Below are 18482 nucleotides of genomic sequence, written 5' to 3'. Positions count from 1 at the left end.
ACATAAAACTATGGACAGGACGACTGGGCGTCCGGAGTACTCCTAGTTTACGCTATCCAGATTGATTTTGCACTCAGGTCAGGACTAGACGTTTGGCTGACCTCACGTGTCCAAGCACAGGCGTATGGACTCCATGGCAGGTTTATATTTCATCAGGTGGAGTTTTTCAGCTTGAGTAAAAGAAGGAATTGTCGAGTTTGGGGCCTTATTCACAGCAAAACGTCAGGACTTCTAAGTAAGAGGCTGTCAAACAAAGGCTCTTGGTTGCTCTATCGCAGAAGACATTGTACGATTGTGCATTTCATTTCCTACTCTGTTCGGGTCTGGACAGACTAGCAAATATAAGAATTGGCAAAATCGACATATGCTGAGCTCAAGCTCCCTGTTTTCTGCCAGTAGTGATGCCTATCATGCTCTCATAGCATATCGTAAGCGCCACCCTCGTCTTCGCTTCCTGGGCCATTGTGCATCAGGGTCTCGTCAACGTCTGCACCCTCGGCTTCCTCGTCATCCTCTTCTACCAGCGGGACGAAGCGAAAGTCGACGAAACTCACTTGTCCGCCTGTTGCCCCTCCAGGCCCAGTTTGAGAAGCCGACCCACTACCTTCGACCTCAATCATGAACTGTAGACTCAGCACGCCTTGGGTATCGGCTCGTATACTGACTTTAGTCGCAACGTTCATGGCGCGCGCGGCCTTTTGTATCAAGCTAAACTTGTAGGACGAGCGGAGTACGGCTTGTGGATCGCTGAGCTGAAAGGTCTCGAGCAGATTGGTAGGTTTCTGATCTGCTGCCTCATTGTTCGTGTTGAGGTTCGTGGATGCAGGAGTGCGGTAGGCAGAGGGCTGGGGCTGGGGCTGATTGTTGAACTCGACGCGCGCTGAGCCTAGAGTGCCTGATGACGATAGAGCGAAGAAGGGTTTGCCGCGCACGGTTTTGGCGTACATGGTGAGCTTCTCTGGGCTTGTAGATGATAGCTCTTGTACCGCATCATACAACCAGTTGCCTCGCATGATGATTTTCAGGGCGAGGGCTTGTCGATCAAAGGGTATTTCGTCTGTGTACTCTGGCTCGTACGTCGTGAGATCGCATTGCGTGCGTATGCTCGCCTCTGTCAAGGTGACCGCCAGTGGAGCGCCGGGGCCATCGTAGCTTATCCGACAGAGGTTGTTCATGCCGCCTAATATGTTGTTCCCAGTGAAGGCTGTGCTGGTGGGATATGCACCATCGCGCGCCCATGGTGGTTTGGAAGTGGAGGGGTCGGTGAGGCCGAAGATTTGGAGGGTCTCAAGGAGAGCGGGAAGGGATATTTGAAACGCGGGAGTGGTAGTAGATGTTGGGTCGAGTTCATCGTCGCTGTCGGAATGTTGTGAGTTCGGCAGTGGGGCGGGCGCGTTGAAGGTGTAGGTTGTGAAGAGAGACTTGTCGAGGAAGGCGGATGCTATAGTCGTGTCAGCTTTGGAATGTGCCAAATACCATGCATCTAGACGCTACGTACCTTCCATGACGCTCGCCTCATCCACAGCGAGCTTCATGCCAATGTCGCTGATCTGGACATGAGCCTTGTTGGAGAAGGCGATGCAGCGGAGGAGCAGGTACAATTGTCGCGCGGAGCTTGACACTGCCGTGAGGATTGGGGGCTCTTCTTCATCCATGGTGCTGTTTTGTGAGTGTATGGGCTATGGAGTATCGCGCAGGTAGATTCGAGAGTCTTGAACTTTTATTGGTATTCCATAGATTGTACACAGTATGCCCCTAACGCCGGATGGAGAAGTAGGAAACTAGACGTATACGCCGACTGCGCAGATCATGTAGACAGCGCCGAAGCTGTTTGCAGTCAGTGGGCGCATGTTGCAGCTGGGTTTCCGAGGCCACGTACCCGAATGCTAATGACGCGGGAACACCGAGAACGGGGAGGTTGATGAAGGAGCGGTCTGTGTGCGCATAAGTAGGGTTCGCTAGAGGGGCGTGGCTATGTCGCGTACTCAAGCCGAAGATGGTAGTCAAGATGAGAGCTGCGCGCGTTGTTAGCAGAGGTCCACTAAGCAGCAGAGCTTCAACATACAGATGGCTAGCAGCACGAAGCCGACTGTGAACTGCGTGTTCTTTCCAACGGCAGGGCTGAAGGGCGAGGACGCAGCAGCCTCCCAGACGTCTACAAGTGGGCTCGACATGTGTGCAGGCGTGCAATTGGGTTATGTAAGTGTCTCTCTCTCGTGAAGCTGCTTTGGTGGCCTTTCGTGTTCACTCGCAGGTGATCGGCCGTGATTGGTGTGGGGCGACTAGCGCGGGAGGCGCAACTTCCCCGACATTCAGTCAACACCACGCACAGGGCTGAGAGAAGGCGCGACGGCACACAGAAGGCGCCCTATACTGCAACATGGCGGGCGCGACCGACGACAGTAAGTGCGCATACCCCCTCCAGCTTCATGCGCGTCAACAGACGTGCATCGTACCCACAAGCCGGCATGTCTCCCCGCAACGACATCCCGCAGTTGCGCGACGTGTTGGGCTATCCCACCTCTCCTCCAACTTCACCACTGCTCGCTCCTCCCCCCATACCTCGCCGACACACCCGGCAGTCCTCTTCCAACACACGACTTCGCGAACTACAAGCTAACCTGTCCCGCGATGAAGCTAAGCGCAAAGCGACCACCGACCCTCCCAACGGCTCTCCCAAGCGCATAAAGCAGGACCCCTCGACACCTTCTGCCGCCGACGATGCCCCCGCGCCTCCCGTGAAACGTATAGTGCCGTTCCCCGAGAAGCCTGCTGTCATAGAAGAGCGCAATGGGGAGATTGAATTCAGGGTGGTCAACAATGATGGGGAGAGGGAGAGCACCATCATCTTGACAGGCTTGAAGTGTATCTTCCAGAAACAGTTGCCCAAAATGCCAAAGGACTATATTGCGCGCCTCGTCTACGACAGGACCCATCTGAGCATAGCCATCGTGAAGCATCCCCTCGAGGTGGTAGGGTATGTAAAGGCTCTCGTCCCATGTCTGGCCAGACGCTGACAATACAACGTTCCAGTGGCATCACATACCGTCCCTTCGACAAAGGCCAGTTCGCCGAAATCGTCTTTTGCGCCATCTCCTCGGATCAACAGGTTAAGGGCTACGGTGCCCATCTCATGTCCCATCTCAAAGACTACGTCAAAGCCACCTCGCAGGTCATGCACTTCTTGACCTACGCCGACAACTACGCCATCGGATACTTCAAAAAACAAGGCTTCACCAAAGAGATCACCCTGGAAAAGTCAAGATGGATGGGCTACATCAAGGACTACGAAGGCGGCACCATCATGCAGTGTAGCATGGTGCCCAAGATAAGATACTTGGAAAGCGGCAGAATGCTCTTGAAGCAGAAGGAATGCGCAAACGCCAAGATAAGGGCCGTGAGCAAGAGCTACGAAGTCCACGCGCCGCCAACGCAATGGGCAAAGGGCGAACTGAAAGCCATCGACCCCCTGACCATTCCTGCCATCAAGAACTCCGGCTGGTCACCTGTCATGGACGAACTCGCTCGCGCGCCCCGCCACGGACCCAACTACAATGCCCTTCTCCATCTCCTCAACGACATGCAGAACAACAGCAACGCCTGGCCGTTCCAACAGCCCGTCAATAAGGATGAGGTGCTTGACTATTACGACGTCATCAAAGAGCCCATGGACCTCGCGACCATGGAAGAGAAACACGAAAAGGATCTTTATCCTACCCCCGAGGACTTCATCAGAGATGCGAAGCTCATCTTCGACAATTGCCGCAAGTACAACAATGAAAGCACGCCGTACGCGAAGGCGGCGAATCGTTTGGAAAGATATATGTGGCAGCGGATACGTGACATTCCAGAGTGGTCGGTAAGTATTCAACACTTTCGTGCCTGACACAGTAACATCATGACTAACAAACTATCAGCACCTGGAAGGCGAGTTGACAGGCAAGTAAGAGGCTTGGGGTTCCATCACTCTGATTTCGCCGTGCATAGGGGGCGTTCGTTATGTGGGTTATGGCAACTTGTATTATCATCATCAACGGTATTGTTGTTTAGCGGCATTGGGTACGGTGTAAGGTGCATGGTATGGTAGTATTGGTTGAGGGTTCGGTCGGGCTGATTATACCCTTTGTCGTTACGTATTCGAATCACTTGTTCGTACTCATCTTATGAGAACATGCAGTGTGATACTGGCTCTGCAGCGAACCTGTGGACATGTGGTTGAGCAATCACATGGGGCGCAAAGTGTGATCAAGTGGCATACCGATGTTGGAATATTGATTTATCCATGTGGCCTATTTGCTATGTGAGCAGGCCTTCCCCATTACGTCGAGCACATTCTCAATTCGTCACTATTCACATTACAAAATACGTGACTACTTGTTTGCTCTCCGCATGAGGTTCACATCACGGGTTAGCACGCGGTAGTACCAAGCACACGTTCGCAAGGCTAGGTACGTGGGACCAGATTCTGTGATCAACCTAAACGAAAGTAGGTAGCCGTGGGCCAAACATGCTTGGTACAATCGCACAATGCTAACATGTCGTGTCCCGCAACCTTATTGTGGCGTCCGTAGTGGTTGATGTACTCGGTTGATGAGGTTTGAATAAGGCTTCGCGGTTTAGCGACGGGGTGACAGCCACGACAGAGAAGCGAGTGAACAAACAAGCTTTGTGGCCGGTAAGGAGGCTTGTGCAGTGCGCGCTAGGAAGTATGAGCTGCAGTGCGGTGGACGAAGAAGATGAGGATGCTAAGCTCATTGGGATAAATAACGCGCGAGAATAGCCAAAGGCCGTTCGGAGGCTGCGCTGATCGTGTTTCGGGGGAACCGTGATTTGATCAGTGAAAGTACAACAATATTAAAGAAAGATGACTTGCCCAAAAGAAAGTGTGTTCAGCGATTCAATTCACAACCCCAAAATGGAGCTGTGCTATGGATCTAGGGGCACACCTTCCTGTCGCTGACGGGTATGCCTAGATCAGCTCTGGAAATCCCGGCATGTGCTTCGCAAACATACGATTATAATCGTGATATCGCTGTGATTTGCACCCAATACTAGTCGAAAAGCCTTACGCAATAGCGCAGATGTACAGGCTCGTGTTTGCTTGACGTGGTGTACACACATGTATTCCTCACCCGTGTTTCGTCTCGGAAAGTGGAGACTCTCTCCCAGACACTGATAGGAACCGACCGAGATGACGGACAGCACGGATGCAAAAAGTAAGTGTTCCGGATTGCGAATAAGGTGCTGCATCGACCATAATCCTTCGAATCGAATATATGTAATCAGTGGATGGAGGCTCCGCGGATGGCTGTGCCTCTTAGTTGTTGGTATTCCGTGATTATGCTCTTAGCAGACGCCACGTAAAGTATGATTAGGTACAGTAAATTGTAACCATTCGGTTGGCCTCGGGTGGGGTGGTAAGCCTGACATGGGAGAAGTGCCGACAACTTGGCCTAGTGCAAAGCGTAGGACGTTAAGCTGGAGCAACGCGATGCAGACATTTCCCCATGTGATGAGCACTGTGAAGTAGGAATTCGGGAGGGCTGGCTTCGCAGTCCAGCTCAAAATGATGCCAGCCCACACGATGTGCTACCGCATGGAGCTGGGCCCGCTGCGGGGAAGGGACAAGGCTAGTCCCAAGGCCACCTGCGGATCTTGAACGGCATTCATTACAATGCGTCTGGCGTCCAAAAGCATGTCAGGATCGCTCGGCCAGCCAAGACAGCGGCTATCCAAAGTGTATACACAGGCGAAGTCCGCGACATGATTCGGCGCATATATCTCGATGCGTGCCCTCGTGATAAGAACCCCAGCTTCCCTCAGCTGCAGGACACCACAAGCGCGCTCGGTGGTCCAGCGTCCCTAGCGTAGACCTGGTTATCGGAATGATGGTGATAGCGCTGGTCGAGACCCGTTGGTCAGATAGGTAGCATTGAGGGACACCAATCCAACACTCGCTGATGGAGGCGCACGCCGTGTGCTACCATGGCGTTCGCGCGTGTCCCGCTGCAGCGTACTGATAGGAGTGGGTTGGCCTCCTTGCGTCAGACGGAGTACCCGGTCTGATCTGCATTCCGGAGGGTCCACAAAGACAAAGTACAAGCGAAATTCAGCGACCACGACGGTTCGCAGATGCTGTCTTCGCCCCTGTGCAATTGCTGCGAGACCCTGGGAATTGCTTCTGCACATGACCCAGGGCAGCGGAAACGTCGACCTCGGGGAAGACGATGGAGGTCGGGTTGTCAAGGCAGAGGTGTTGCTTCGAGAACGCCACGCGAAGCCCAAAACAGAGCCTCAACCGAGGAGGGGCGCATATTCGCCGCCGCTTATCACGGACTAGGCGGGCGTTCCAGCACGTTCATCTCCGTGATTGGCGCTTGGACAGGCTATCAAGGCTGGGGAAAGATAAGAACCTGGTCCGGGTTGCAGAAGCGCGGTAGGTCGGCCGGTACTGGGTCGGGTTGACACAAGAGACAGGCGTGTGAACAGCGAGTAAGCGAGCACCAACATGAGACGGTAGATATTCCAGAAAGCGGAGACGACCGGGAGCCAATGGAACCCTGTGCTACTGTGCTCTAGCCAGTGCAAAAGAGGAAGTTGCCAAGTGACCGTCTGGAGCCCGTTCAACTGTTTGTCTGGGCCAGCGACGGTGCGATCCCTCCACTTTGGTGGTAGCGCGTGCCACGGTGCGAAAATATAATTCCGCGAGGGCCGACCTCGATATGAGAACCAACAGTTCCTCGTCGTTCAACCTCTGTTCAGGAATTGCCCTTGTGCCTATTCGTCGCCATGGCTGATATCCGCGACCAACATAACGGCTCACCAATGCCCGGTGTCGCCCGCAATGACGACCCGGCGCTAGACATTGCGCGCGAGCACCACCACGAACACGTGCACCACAGCGCGCGTGCGGCCCACCCTGACAACGTTGTCTACACCACCGGAACCACAGACGAGCCGACCAGCAAGTTGTTCCGGCCCAGTGGTCTTGACAGCGCCAGCCAATTCACGCCCATTGGTGTTGACAGCACCAACCTCCACCAGCGCCACCCTGTCAACGAGAAGCATGACATTGAGAAGGCCGGTGGCTACGACTACGAAGTCGAGAAGGCTACGCGCAGCTCTTCTGATCCCGAAATGGAGGCAGAGAAGAAGCCCTGGTACTCTTCCTTTGGTGCTTTCTACCGGGCGTTCAGACTGCCTGTCCACATCTTTATTGGAGCGCTCTTCACCGGGTAAGACGCATTTTAACGTCCATCGTCTCGAGTGCTTCGGGCTAACAGTATCAGATGGTGGATTGCCAGTGTAGTCGTGCACCGCAACGACAAGAACTGGATCATTCCATTCTTGTTCTGGCTGGCCATTATGATCCGCCTGATCACTCTGCACGTTCCCATCACCATTGTCACCAAACCCATGCACTGGGTCTGGGCCAACACTGGAACGAGAATTGCCAACCTCATCCCGGAGAAGATGCGCATTCCTGCCGCTGCTTGCCTTGCCATCGCTGTCATCATTGTCGGATCATTCGCCAGCGAAGAGAGCGAGGACAACACCCGCGCAAACCGAGCCGTTTCGCTGTTCGGTCTCGCCGTCTTCATCTTCATGTTCTGGGCGACTTCCCGCAACCGCAGCAAGATTGTATGGCATACCGTCATCGTCGGTATGCTCATGCAGTTCATTATCGCGCTGTTCGTTCTCCGTACCAAGGCTGGATACGACATTTTCAACTTCATCTCTGAGCTTGCTCGCCTGCTCTTGGGTTTCGCTAGGGATGGTGTCGCTTTCTTGACCACCCCAGAGATATCTGAGAACACGTACTTCATGTTCAGCGTCATTCCGGCCATCATCTTCTTCGTCTCTTTCGTCCAGCTCTTGTACTACTGGGGCATTCTCCAGTGGTTCATCGGCAAATTCGCCGTCTTCTTCTTCTGGTCTATGCGAGTATCCGGTGCTGAGGCAGTGGTCGCGTCTGCGTCTCCTTTCATCGGTCAGGGTGAATCCGCTATGTTGATCAAGCCCTTCGTTGCTCATCTCACCATGGCCGAGATGCACCAGGTCATGTGCTCTGGATTCGCTACCATTGCCGGTAGTGTTTTGGTCGCCTACATCGGTATGGGCCTTAACCCGCAAGCCCTGATTTCATCTTGCGTCATGAGTATCCCTGCATCGCTTGCTTTCAGTAAGCTGCGATACCCGGAGACTGAGGAGACTCTTACCGCCGGTCGTGTTGTCGTGCCCGACGACGATGAGCACAAGGCCGCCAACGCTCTCCACGCCTTTGCCAACGGTGCCTGGCTCGGTCTCAAGATCGCCGGTATGATCGTTTCTACGCTCTTGTGTATTATCGCTCTTCTCAACCTGGTCGACGGTCTGCTCACCTGGTGGGGACGTTACATCAACCTCGACGGCGACTACGACTTGACACTCGAGTTGATCCTCGGTTACCTTTTGTACCCTGTCGCTTTCCTCCTCGGTGTATCGCGTCAAGGCAACGACCTGATTCTTGTCGCTCGTCTCATCGGTATCAAGGTCATCACCAACGAGTTCGTTGCGTTCCAATCGCTCACCGACGAGGACCCCGCGTCCCCCTACCACGACCTGAGCCCACGCTCCCGCCTTATCGCTACCTATGCTCTCTGCGGTTTCGGAAACATTGGTTCCCTGGGTACACAAATCGGTGTGCTCAGTCAGATTAGTCCTGGCCGCAGTGGTGACGTGTCGCGTCTCGCAATGTCTGCTCTCATTACAGGTGTTTTCTCCACTCTGTCCAGTGCGACGGTCGCAGGTCTTGTCGTTCTAGACGGATCCAATTTCAGCTCAGGCTCGTAGGCCTGGAGCTGGAAATGTCTGAAATGTTGCATTGCTGAGGAGTCGCTGTTTGGTGGTCCTAAAATATTATGTTTAGCCAGTTTTGGTGTACGAGATACCCACAGTAGTACATGGATTTGATGAAGAATCAATACTCTCACTTCAAACCTCTTTCTCGAAACCCAAATGTGAGACATGATCATGACTTTAAATGTGGACACGAGGTGGTTCATACCTTCCGCCCTTGAGCACAAGCTCTACCTTGGCGTCGCCCTTTTACTCACGACATGTTGCCTCAATCCGGTTAGCGTCTCCAAGGACGGCAGTCTCTCCAACATGAACAACACAGCAATCTCGCTTGCGATATGGGTTAGCCTGTGCGGCGTACTGACGACTAAGAGTATCGTGGGGATAATGATAGCTTGGAGTAGGATCTGCTTTGATACTGGTGTTCACACTGCACTTGGGCAGCTGCTGATGAGCACGTGCTGAGGCCACGACAGCGTTCGTGGACTTGAAGAAACTACGAGCTCTCATATCAATGATCGTGCGAGTCTATTTGACCATCATATGTCTCATTAAACTCGCAAAATGCGACGATGCAAGGTCGAGGTTTACAGCGTTGATGTTTGCTCCTGCTCCGCCAAGCCTGAGCTAGCTGTGTCAATGGAAAGACCGCCAGCAATACCATGATTCTCGCTCCTTCTTAAAGTTCAAGTCCAGTACTCTACGCTGGTCGCGCAACACACACTGAGCCAAATGTACAATGCATCGGCGACACGTCGAAGGGAAGGGTACGTTTCGCATACAATAGCGCAAGCAGGTGCCATGCCACACCGTTGAAAGGCAAGATCGAACGCCTGCCCGACCCGCACAGACCGAATGCATTCGGTGATCCCCGCTGACGACGTGATCCCAATGCTGCCAATCCCGCCAGAAAGATAAGAGATGCTGAACAGCCAATGACGCGTCGCGACCGGCAACTAAGCGAGCCTGCTAAGATTGCCGCTGGAAGCTTGACGGAAGAGACGCTGGACGAATGCTTTTTCCGTGTTCCAACGGCTTTCCTGCATCTTGCCATCGAGTCTACAACCTTCGCCTTGGTAGTTTTGACGTTCATGGCTGGAAGGCTGCGCGTCCGTTGGCGTTCATCTCTCGCGATACCATGCACTCAACGCGACCACGTGCATCAGCGCTTTGACGACCGCGAGCAGCTGCCTGACCTGGACGGTCTCGAATCTGTGCAAGCCTGCGATTGGTTGCAGCTTGGCTGTGAGTAAAAGATGCCACACAAGAGTTCGCATCTTATCTACATTGTTCCGCTGCGTTATCGGACCATACCGGGATTGGAAGATCGTTTCCGCACATGGTGTGCATCCTACTGTTGCCCAACCCCACGAAAGCCTGCAGAACCATGCAGATGTCGAGCTGTGATCGTTGTCGCCTTGAATAATTGTCCGCGAATATGCACGCTAGCCCTACGGTTGGCTACACCTGCCTTGTGTGTCCGGCCGATGAACGGTAATGCTCGTGCTTTATCATGATTAAAGCCCTCTCCTAGAGATCGTATGCCGGCAGATCATGACCGAAGCTTTCTGCAAAATCTCCCAAGCGAAGCTAAGCAATAAGGTTAATTATATTTCAACTTCCGGCATCCCTCTGGCATCGCACTTTCCACTTGCCAACCGCTCGTTACCTGAGGTGTCTTTAACTCACCCAGCATGAGTACACCTCCGCCGCTAAGCCAAGGCTTTGGCTATGGCATTGTGATCGGTCTAGGCTTTGCCTTCTCGTAGGTCTTACATCCCCATACGTGAACGTCACTAACTCGGCAAAGCTTCGGTATGATTTTGACGACCTTCGTGCTGAAGAGGTACAACTATGAACTCCAAACCTCAGAGATGTTCTCGACAGCTGGTCGTACAGTAAAATCGGGACTGGTCGCGTCAGCCGTAGTATCATCTTGGACATGGGCGGCAACACTTCTCCAATCGAGCGCAGTCGCCTACCGATATGGAGTATCTGGCCCTTTCTGGTACGCCTCGGGAGCGACTGTGCAGATCATCTTATTTGCTACGATTGCTATCGAGCTGAAACGAAGAGCACCTAATGCGCATACCTTCCTTGAGGTTATCCGAGCCAGATACGGTCCAGTCACGCACGTCGTTTTTATGGTCTTTGGTCTCTTTACCAACATCCTTGTCACTTCGATGTTGTTGACTGGAGGCTCCGCTGTTGTGACTTCGGTACGTCAAACGCGGCGAATGATATATCTGTACTAACCTACTCAAGCTCACCGGCATGCCAACTGCTGCTGCTTGCTTCCTGTTACCGGTTGGTGTAGTTCTTTACACCATGTTTGGAGGCATCAAGGCCACTTTCTTGACTGACTACGGTAAGTTACTCCCTTCTACATTTGCAGCAAAAAGTCGCTAAGATCACCTCTAGCACACACTGTTGTCATTCTGATCATCCTCTTGATGTTTGCCTTCACCGCATATGCGACCAACGAGAATCTCGGAAGCCCTGGGAAAGTCTTCGATCTACTGGTACAAGCCGCATCGGATCACCCAGTCGAAGGGAACGCCGGAGGCTCTTACCTAACCATGCGATCGAAAGAAGGTGCAATCTTCTTCGTGATCAACATCGTGGGCAACTTCGGTACTGTGTTCTGCGACAACGGATATTATAACAAAGCCATCGCTGCCAGTCCCGTCGATGCTCTTCCCGGATACATCATTGGTGGTCTGTCCTGGTTCGCGATTCCATGGCTAGCCGCTACCACGATGGGTCTCAGCGCGATCGCCCTGGAGAACAACCCTGTTTTCCCCGGCTATCCTAACCGCATGGCTGATGCTGATGTGACGGCTGGGCTTGTGTTGCCCACGGCCGCTGTTGCCCTGATGGGTTCGGGAGGAGCGGCTGCAGTTCTGCTTCTCGTCTTCATGGCTGTGACCAGCGCCATGTCTGCTGAGCTGATTGCTGTATCTTCCATTTTCACTTATGACTTCTACCAGGTGAGCATGGCTATACTGGTCATGAAAACGGGATTTTGAGCTGACGCAATGTAGACCTACGTCAACCCTAAAGCTACAGGCAAACAACTCATCTACATGTCTCACACCATGGTAGTCGGCTTCGCTGTCGCGATGGCAGCCTGGAGTACAGGGCTTTACTACATCGGCATCAGCATGGGCTACCTATATCTCCTCATGGGTGTTATAATCTCGTCCGCTGTCCTACCCGCCACTCTAACGCTGATGTGGTCGAAGATGAACTGGGTCGCAGCAACCTTCACACCACCTCTCGGCTTCGCCTGCTCCCTCATTGCTTGGCTTATCACCGCACAGAAAGAGAGCGGAGAACTCACTGTGCTCACTACAGGCGCCAACAACCCTATGCTAGCAGGAAACGTTGTCGCCCTCCTCTCCCCCATTGTTTTCATCCCGGTCTTCACGTACGCTTTTGGACCCCAGAATTACGATTGGCAGAGCATGAAGGCTATCCGCAGGGGCGACGACCACGATCTTGCTGTTGCCGCAAACGTCGATCTAGAACGGATCCCCGGTGAACAACGACGAGCCATCGAAGCTGATGAAGAGGAACAAGCCAAATTGCTCAAAGCATCGCGTATTGCGCGCTGGCTCACGCTCTTCATGGCAATATCATTCCTCGTGCTTTGGCCCATGCCCATGTACGGTTCTTCGTATATTTTCAGCAAGAAGTTCTTCACTGGATGGGTTGTTGTGGGCATTTTGTGGATGTTTTGCTCGTGCTTCGCAGTAGGGTTATATCCGCTTTGGGAGGGGAGAAAAACAAGTGTCAGGACATTCAAGTCGATATACATGGACATCACTGGGAGGAAGAAGCCGGGTAAGGGGCCGATGGTTGTGGAGGGTGAAGGCACGGATACACCTCCGGAGGCTATGGATGAGAAGATGGTGGAGAAATGAATTGTAATCGGAAGAGAGCAGGATTGTCCATCACTGTCTACCTAAGAACACGATCGTAAAGGCCGCGTAGCCAGAGACTGAGCAGCCTGGGCATTAGCCCACAAGGCGGTTCCAAGCCACTAGTGCTACAATCGACGTGTTGCGCGAGATTCCTGATAGAGTATACCAAGATGTTTCAAGGCTATTTCCGTCGGCACAATTCGTATTTGCCGGTGTTGACCGAAGTTTTCTAGGATGGGTCTCTGACCATTGGATCTGGTAGCTAGGCCTTCCGTGGTATAGCGTCGATGAGGCTCGGCTGAGCGACCCACGTGGCAATAGCCATCCCACGCAAAAATCACTACCCCTAGATGTACCGGCTGGCCCATCTACAGTGCCGCATACCGTCTTATATATGTGGAGTGTGACGGTTACTAGGGTTTTAATGTATTGTGCAAGTCCGACCAAGCAAGCACGTCCTGTGCACCTACCTTTTCGATCCAAACATACGCCCACGATGTCAAATGACAGGCGGTGAAAAGATCTAGAAGTCACGACTTTGCCCGAGCGTGAGGCTAAACTAAGTATCGTCAAATTGTCCCTTGCCTTGGCCGCTTGATTTTTCTGACTGAGCCCTTGTCTCCACGTCTTCTCCAGTTCTTTCTTCCTTCTCTCCACATTCCTTTTCCCTGTGTGCGTTCCTTGGTCTGTTCATTTGTTAGCGAGGCGTCAGATGAGTGTCACTCTTACAGGCAGTTGTCTGCCACCATCAAGCAGTTTACCACCTATCCGTTCGCTACTATCGGCATCGGAAAATCAGATCTTCGCCGCTCTTAAGAACCTACAGACGCTATACTGTCCTGTACGCCTTCCAACTACTATCTCACACCCGACATCGAAAAGAGAGCACACATCTATCGTCTCACCCCCTGGACCCGCTGATTCCGGTTATGCGTCTCAAGACGAAGGCGAAGATGATGAGAACCAGGTCACACCCGAAGAGGTGACAGCAGCTCTCCGTGCAGACCCATTCGAGCGCACTTTTGCCACCCAATGGCTGAACTCGCTCCTCGCGCGCTCGGAAGAGATGGAAGTCGATGACGATGTACGAGAAAAGCTTGTCGATGATGCCGGCTTCATTCTTTCAACCCTATTCGATAACGCCGATGAAGAGGAAGAGGCGCTGACACGAGACTTCTGCTTCCCCACTTCATCTGGAGATACAGTTAAGGTCACGCTAAATGATGCGCCACTGTCGAGTACAGACCATACAGCTGTCGGACTACAGTCTTGGGGGGCCAGCATCGTACTCAGTAGCATGATGTGCGCCGAGCCAGAGCGCTTTGGACTGACTGAAAACAGTCTTGCAAGGAAGCGGACAATCATCGAGCTCGGTGCAGGTACTGGACTCGTCAGCTTAGCAGTCGCGAAATTACTTCCTGTGGTCGGCGCTGGACCCGTCAGCATCACGGCGACCGACTATCACCCTGCGGTTCTGGAGAACTGCAACGCAAACATCGAGACAAATTTCCCTTCGAGCTCATATGACACACTACCTGTAGAGACCGCAATACTGGACTGGGCCCAACCTCCCACACACATGAAATCAGCATCAGATCTTCTCATTGCCTCGGACGTGGTCTACGCTCCTGAACATGCCGCCTGGCTACGTGAATGCGCGGCGCATCTCCTGGCTCGGAACGGTGTTTTCTGGCTTATGGTCACAGTGCGCAAGACGGGCAAATTTGAAGGCATTCCCGATACTGTCGAAGCCGCTTTCGAACCAGAGCTCTGTCCGAAGAGCGACAGCGGTTTGACATTCAGAATTCTGGAAAGAGAGTTTGTAGAGAAGAGACGGGGTATTGGAAGAGGTGACGAGAGTGGATATAGTCTCTATAGAATTGGATGGGCATAGACTAGAGCGATTTATAGATTAGACAGCGCAAGCGACCTAGCGGGCTTCATCAGTGCCCACGATGTTACGAATTCAAGGCCCAGATCTAAGACCTTCGCAACGAACTAAGGTGTTCTTGCGTACGCACCAGACACTTCCTCATCCTCTGACACTCAGTAATCCCCAATTTGTATCTTTGTCGCGCAAGTTTGTCCGCTTCTGGGTACTTTTCGATGTTGACAGCCACAGTCGCAACACCGAGGGGGATATCAACCGTCCGCACGATGCCCAATAACCTTATTGCAAACACCCACATCCTGTCGTTGATCTCTAATCCCTTGACTACGAACGGCTCAAGTGGCCGCGCCAGCTCCTCGATTGGTATGAGCACAGCAAGCTTCTCGAGCGTGTTCTCCATATTGTCAAGTCTCGCCTGTATGCCAGGAATTATTTTTAATCCAACATCCCAAGCCTCCCTCATATGCTTGAAGTAGGCGCTATGAACCTTTCTCGCCATGAGGAATCTGGCGTTGTTCATGGGATCGGTCGGGTTGTCGAGCCATTCTGCACCGGCTATTTGTGCTTCCGTTTCTACCTGCTTCAGTTTGATCTCTGCCAAGTCGATGAGCTTTCGCAGAAAGTTTTGTGTCATGTTCAGCAGTCTTCCAGTATCCTTCATGGGACCATTGATCAGGTTTACAAGAGCAGGATCCGGAGCATTTTCGGCGAAGTCTTTCCATGCCCTGCGCTGCGATTGAAAGATCGAGTTGATGTGAGTGAACAGGTATGTAAGCGGGGTAAGAGAGAATTTCAGGACGAGCTTTTTAGTCTGGGAAGACATGCTTTGGTTGAGTGATTGGTGTTGGTTCTTGGAGGGCGGTGAAGAAGCAAGTGATACGCTCGTTTGCTTCTTGTTTGCATGATCGTAAAGAGAACGGTGAACAAAGTCGAAGGTGTCGCAAAGCCAGAACTTCATAAACTGTCAATCATTTGAAGAGATAGATCGCATGTACTAGCTGCCACCATCCCACTTCCTCTTCCTCTTCCTTCCCCCGTCGCCTGCTACGGATTCTACCCGATGTCGATCTTCGGTAATGCCCGCGAGAGGAAAGACATATTTTCCCATTGACTGACGTTGCGCGTACCAAACTCCATTCACCCATCCAGCGCTATACAGCAAACAATCCCGCTTGCCACGAGCTTCTTGGATCCTCCTACCGACTTCCAAGCTTGCCAGTCGTTCAGAATCATGTGATTGATCCCAGCTCGTGAAAATCTTTGCAAGGCAAGGTGCTCCGTCAGAGTTTAAGTGGGTTGCTTGCTCTGTCCTCCAACCATCTGGCTCCGGCCTGATGAAGATGGCAGTTGGCTCTGTATGCGGACGTGCTGAAGCCAGCCGCCCCAAACGAAGCTCTTGATCGTCGCGAAGAGCTTGATAGAGTGCGAACATCATGTCTAGTACGTACGGTGCAGACGGTGGTAAATCTGATCGCGACAGATGTTCATCAAAAAACAGTTGTCTGCGCATGTAGCTGGCGAGCTTGCTACCTGGCCATAGTGCTTCCAACTTCTGAATCAGTGCATCCAATGCCGTATGTGCATCCTCGTCGAGCTTCGTACCCCGAAGCACTGGACCTCGGCCTAGATCAGATAGAGCTTCTCGATCCGAATCGGTGAGACGGAGGCTGAGCTGGTCTGCTCGTATTCTTGATCGCTCACGAGGGAATAGTTCGAAAAGCCAGCCTTCCGTCTGAAGACCACGAGACGTGATAGTTGGGGATTTGAGACGACAGTGGTCGACGAAAGTTTGCTGGAATCGCAGATTAGGGACACTAAACTCGAGTTGACATGCCGCGAGATACGATTGTAACGTGTGCTGCATCAGGTTACTTTCGCAGGGCAGACGCGCACGGTCAGATGGTTCCCATGTCGTACTCTTCAATATCTCCCCATTCACCAGTATCAGTGCGAGCAGAGCTACAGAGAGGCTGTATTTGTCTGGCTTATGTATCGGAGATCCTTTCCCGATATCTATGCGCTTAGTAAATCTTAGAGCGTTTGCAAGGATAGCGATTCTGTCCTCCTCGTTCTCCAACGAACGGCTGCAAATATCGTCGAGCACACAGTTCGTAGTCGTTCGGTACGCTGAAATCTCGTAGTTGCTTCCGCGCCGATGGTTCTTGTCATCGCCAGTATTAACGCGAACGCCATTGCTCCCGGAACGCAACAGATGGTCTTCCTGTAGCGGTTTGTAGCTCTTGTTGCAGATGTTGTATTGTTTGAGCTTTTTCAGTATGTCGGTATTAGGCCGCCGTTCCTCAGGACGAGCCAAACAAAACATGGTCGCATTTTGTCGGAGATCCTTAAGTTTGATCTTCAAATCCCCAAGGATATCACCAAAGTCATAGCCCCGATCTTTTCGAATACTTGCACCGCACGGTATGAGCAAGGTCATCCTGTTCGAAGCCAAGTGATCTTCTTGGAAGATCCAGCCACGATCCCAGCGAGGGTCGCTAAGAATGCGCTGAATCAGCCTTTGTACTGCTAGAACATTGACTTCGGGTCTCAACTTTGGATTTTCTCTGTCTCTGGGGTCGACGAAAATGCGGCCCTGCAGGAGTTCAGATAGAAGATCAACTTCGTGTTGACGCGTAAGCTTCACGGTGAGTAAGCCAACCGAGACTTTGCTGTCGCCGTAGACTACGTCCATGATCTGAACGCCCAGTTCCTTGTCTTTTGGCCACTTTCTTTCGTCCCCCGCTCTCTGATATATGCATTCCTTGTCGATCCATACTTTGGACACATTGACGCTCTGTGCGAATTGTATTACCCGATCCATGTAGCCGTCCGGAAAGTCACTCTTGTGCGGCTTCGCACCCGGTCTCCTGATCCGATAATCAAATACAGGGGTTTCAGCCTCATGTTTGAGCACAGCCCATCTCCATGAGACAGCAATGTACGCGTCTTCGTCGTCGTCTTCACGCTTCGTGATGGGGACTTCGCATGACGGTATCTTTCGCTCGTAGAAATAACCGCGAGCCTCAGCTCGTGCGTAGCGGCGGTCTCGTTCCGGCTTCTCTGCCTGTAGATCTGATACCCCGGAAACATCCAGAAAGCGCAAATTCTTTGCCCATTCTTCAGCCTCGCTTCGATCAGTTTCGAAATGTTGGACCTCTAGTAATTGTTTGCGGAAAGCGGTTGGGTCGTCGTTGAAAATCTCGCCGAACGTCTGACGAAGATCATTTTTCATGGTGCAAGTAGATGTTCAAGTCTTTTGGTTGATGTTGAGCAGGCGGAGTGATGAGATGAGACGAGAGCGAGAACGCGTCTCAGGTCCCCGCATGAGACGCGCTGTTCCACGTCATCACGTGTTCAGCTTGGCGGCGACGTAATAACGCGCAACCATCCCGACCTCTTCATGCAACAGCATTAGTCGAGTCAAACGCAGAAGTGGATGCGCCGCAAGCTGCTCGGTCTCAATGTCCGCCGCAACTACCTCGCCAGCGTCCAGAACTATCAGGTCGTAGCAATGACACTTCGTGGAAACACAGATTGACTGCAATGGTGCGACGAAATGCAACAGAGTAAGCCGATGCGAACAGGTTCAATTTACTTCCTAGCAACTTGAAGGTGTTGTCCGTTGCTAGGGATCGTTAAACTTTGAAGTAGTATGAGGAAAGAGATGCGAGCGTGCCGAAGAACTAGTCCACGTGCTCCATCCAAAAGCGGTTATGCCTCGGCATGATCGTTTCAAGGGTCTCGGCCCACTCACTCATTCACATGCTTCCCCAGATTCGCAGCTGCATACATCATCACTGCTGTCACAAGCCTCCGAAGCTCTTATA

At 52.5% G+C, this 18482-nt stretch overlaps 8 protein-coding genes across 8 annotated transcripts; 4 read left to right on the top strand and 4 right to left on the bottom strand.

Annotated features, from left to right (window-relative positions):
- Positions 1-416: 416 nt before the first annotated feature.
- Positions 417-1655, bottom strand: J4E92_006627 (uncharacterized protein; the record flags this gene model as incomplete). The annotated part of the gene is made up of 2 exons (XM_051497994.1): positions 417-1441; positions 1499-1655. 2 exons carry the CDS (start codon positions 1653-1655, stop codon positions 417-419), a joined length of 1182 nt encoding a protein of 393 aa, XP_051351720.1.
- Positions 1656-1781: 126 nt separating this feature from the next.
- Positions 1782-2174, bottom strand: J4E92_006626 (uncharacterized protein; the record flags this gene model as incomplete). The annotated part of the gene is made up of 4 exons (XM_051497993.1): positions 1782-1827; positions 1880-1934; positions 1986-2015; positions 2066-2174. The coding sequence occupies 4 exons, from the start codon at positions 2172-2174 to the stop codon at positions 1782-1784; spliced, it is 240 nt and encodes a 79-aa protein (XP_051351719.1).
- Positions 2175-2429: 255 nt separating this feature from the next.
- Positions 2430-3947, top strand: GCN5 (histone acetyltransferase; the record flags this gene model as incomplete). Its single annotated transcript, XM_051497992.1, has 3 exons — positions 2430-2977; positions 3034-3859; positions 3918-3947. 3 exons carry the CDS (start codon positions 2430-2432, stop codon positions 3945-3947), a joined length of 1404 nt encoding a protein of 467 aa, XP_051351718.1.
- A 2842-nt stretch (positions 3948-6789) lies between these two features.
- J4E92_006624 (uncharacterized protein) lies at positions 6790-8832 on the top strand (the record flags this gene model as incomplete). The annotated part of the gene is made up of 2 exons (XM_051497991.1): positions 6790-7235; positions 7290-8832. 2 exons carry the CDS (start codon positions 6790-6792, stop codon positions 8830-8832), a joined length of 1989 nt encoding a protein of 662 aa, XP_051351717.1.
- Positions 8833-10532: 1700 nt separating this feature from the next.
- On the top strand, positions 10533-12764 carry J4E92_006623 (uncharacterized protein; the record flags this gene model as incomplete). Its single annotated transcript, XM_051497990.1, has 5 exons — positions 10533-10603; positions 10649-11057; positions 11104-11206; positions 11260-11828; positions 11883-12764. The coding sequence occupies 5 exons, from the start codon at positions 10533-10535 to the stop codon at positions 12762-12764; spliced, it is 2034 nt and encodes a 677-aa protein (XP_051351716.1).
- A 712-nt stretch (positions 12765-13476) lies between these two features.
- Positions 13477-14658, top strand: J4E92_006622 (uncharacterized protein; the record flags this gene model as incomplete). The annotated part of the gene is made up of 1 exon (XM_051497989.1): positions 13477-14658. One exon carries the CDS (start codon positions 13477-13479, stop codon positions 14656-14658), a length of 1182 nt encoding a protein of 393 aa, XP_051351715.1.
- An 85-nt stretch (positions 14659-14743) lies between these two features.
- J4E92_006621 (uncharacterized protein) lies at positions 14744-15478 on the bottom strand (the record flags this gene model as incomplete). The annotated part of the gene is made up of 1 exon (XM_051497988.1): positions 14744-15478. The coding sequence occupies one exon, from the start codon at positions 15476-15478 to the stop codon at positions 14744-14746; it is 735 nt and encodes a 244-aa protein (XP_051351714.1).
- Positions 15479-15649: 171 nt separating this feature from the next.
- J4E92_006620 (uncharacterized protein) lies at positions 15650-17887 on the bottom strand (the record flags this gene model as incomplete). Its single annotated transcript, XM_051497987.1, has 1 exon — positions 15650-17887. One exon carries the CDS (start codon positions 17885-17887, stop codon positions 15650-15652), a length of 2238 nt encoding a protein of 745 aa, XP_051351713.1.
- Positions 17888-18482: the final 595 nt, after the last annotated feature.

Source organism: Alternaria infectoria (assembly GCF_024043175.1).
Source record: "Alternaria infectoria strain BMP 0036 chromosome Unknown scaffold_10, whole genome shotgun sequence".
In the NCBI taxonomy this organism is placed as follows: domain Eukaryota; kingdom Fungi; phylum Ascomycota; class Dothideomycetes; order Pleosporales; family Pleosporaceae; genus Alternaria; species Alternaria infectoria.
This window is presented reverse-complemented; position numbering and strand designations above follow the sequence as displayed.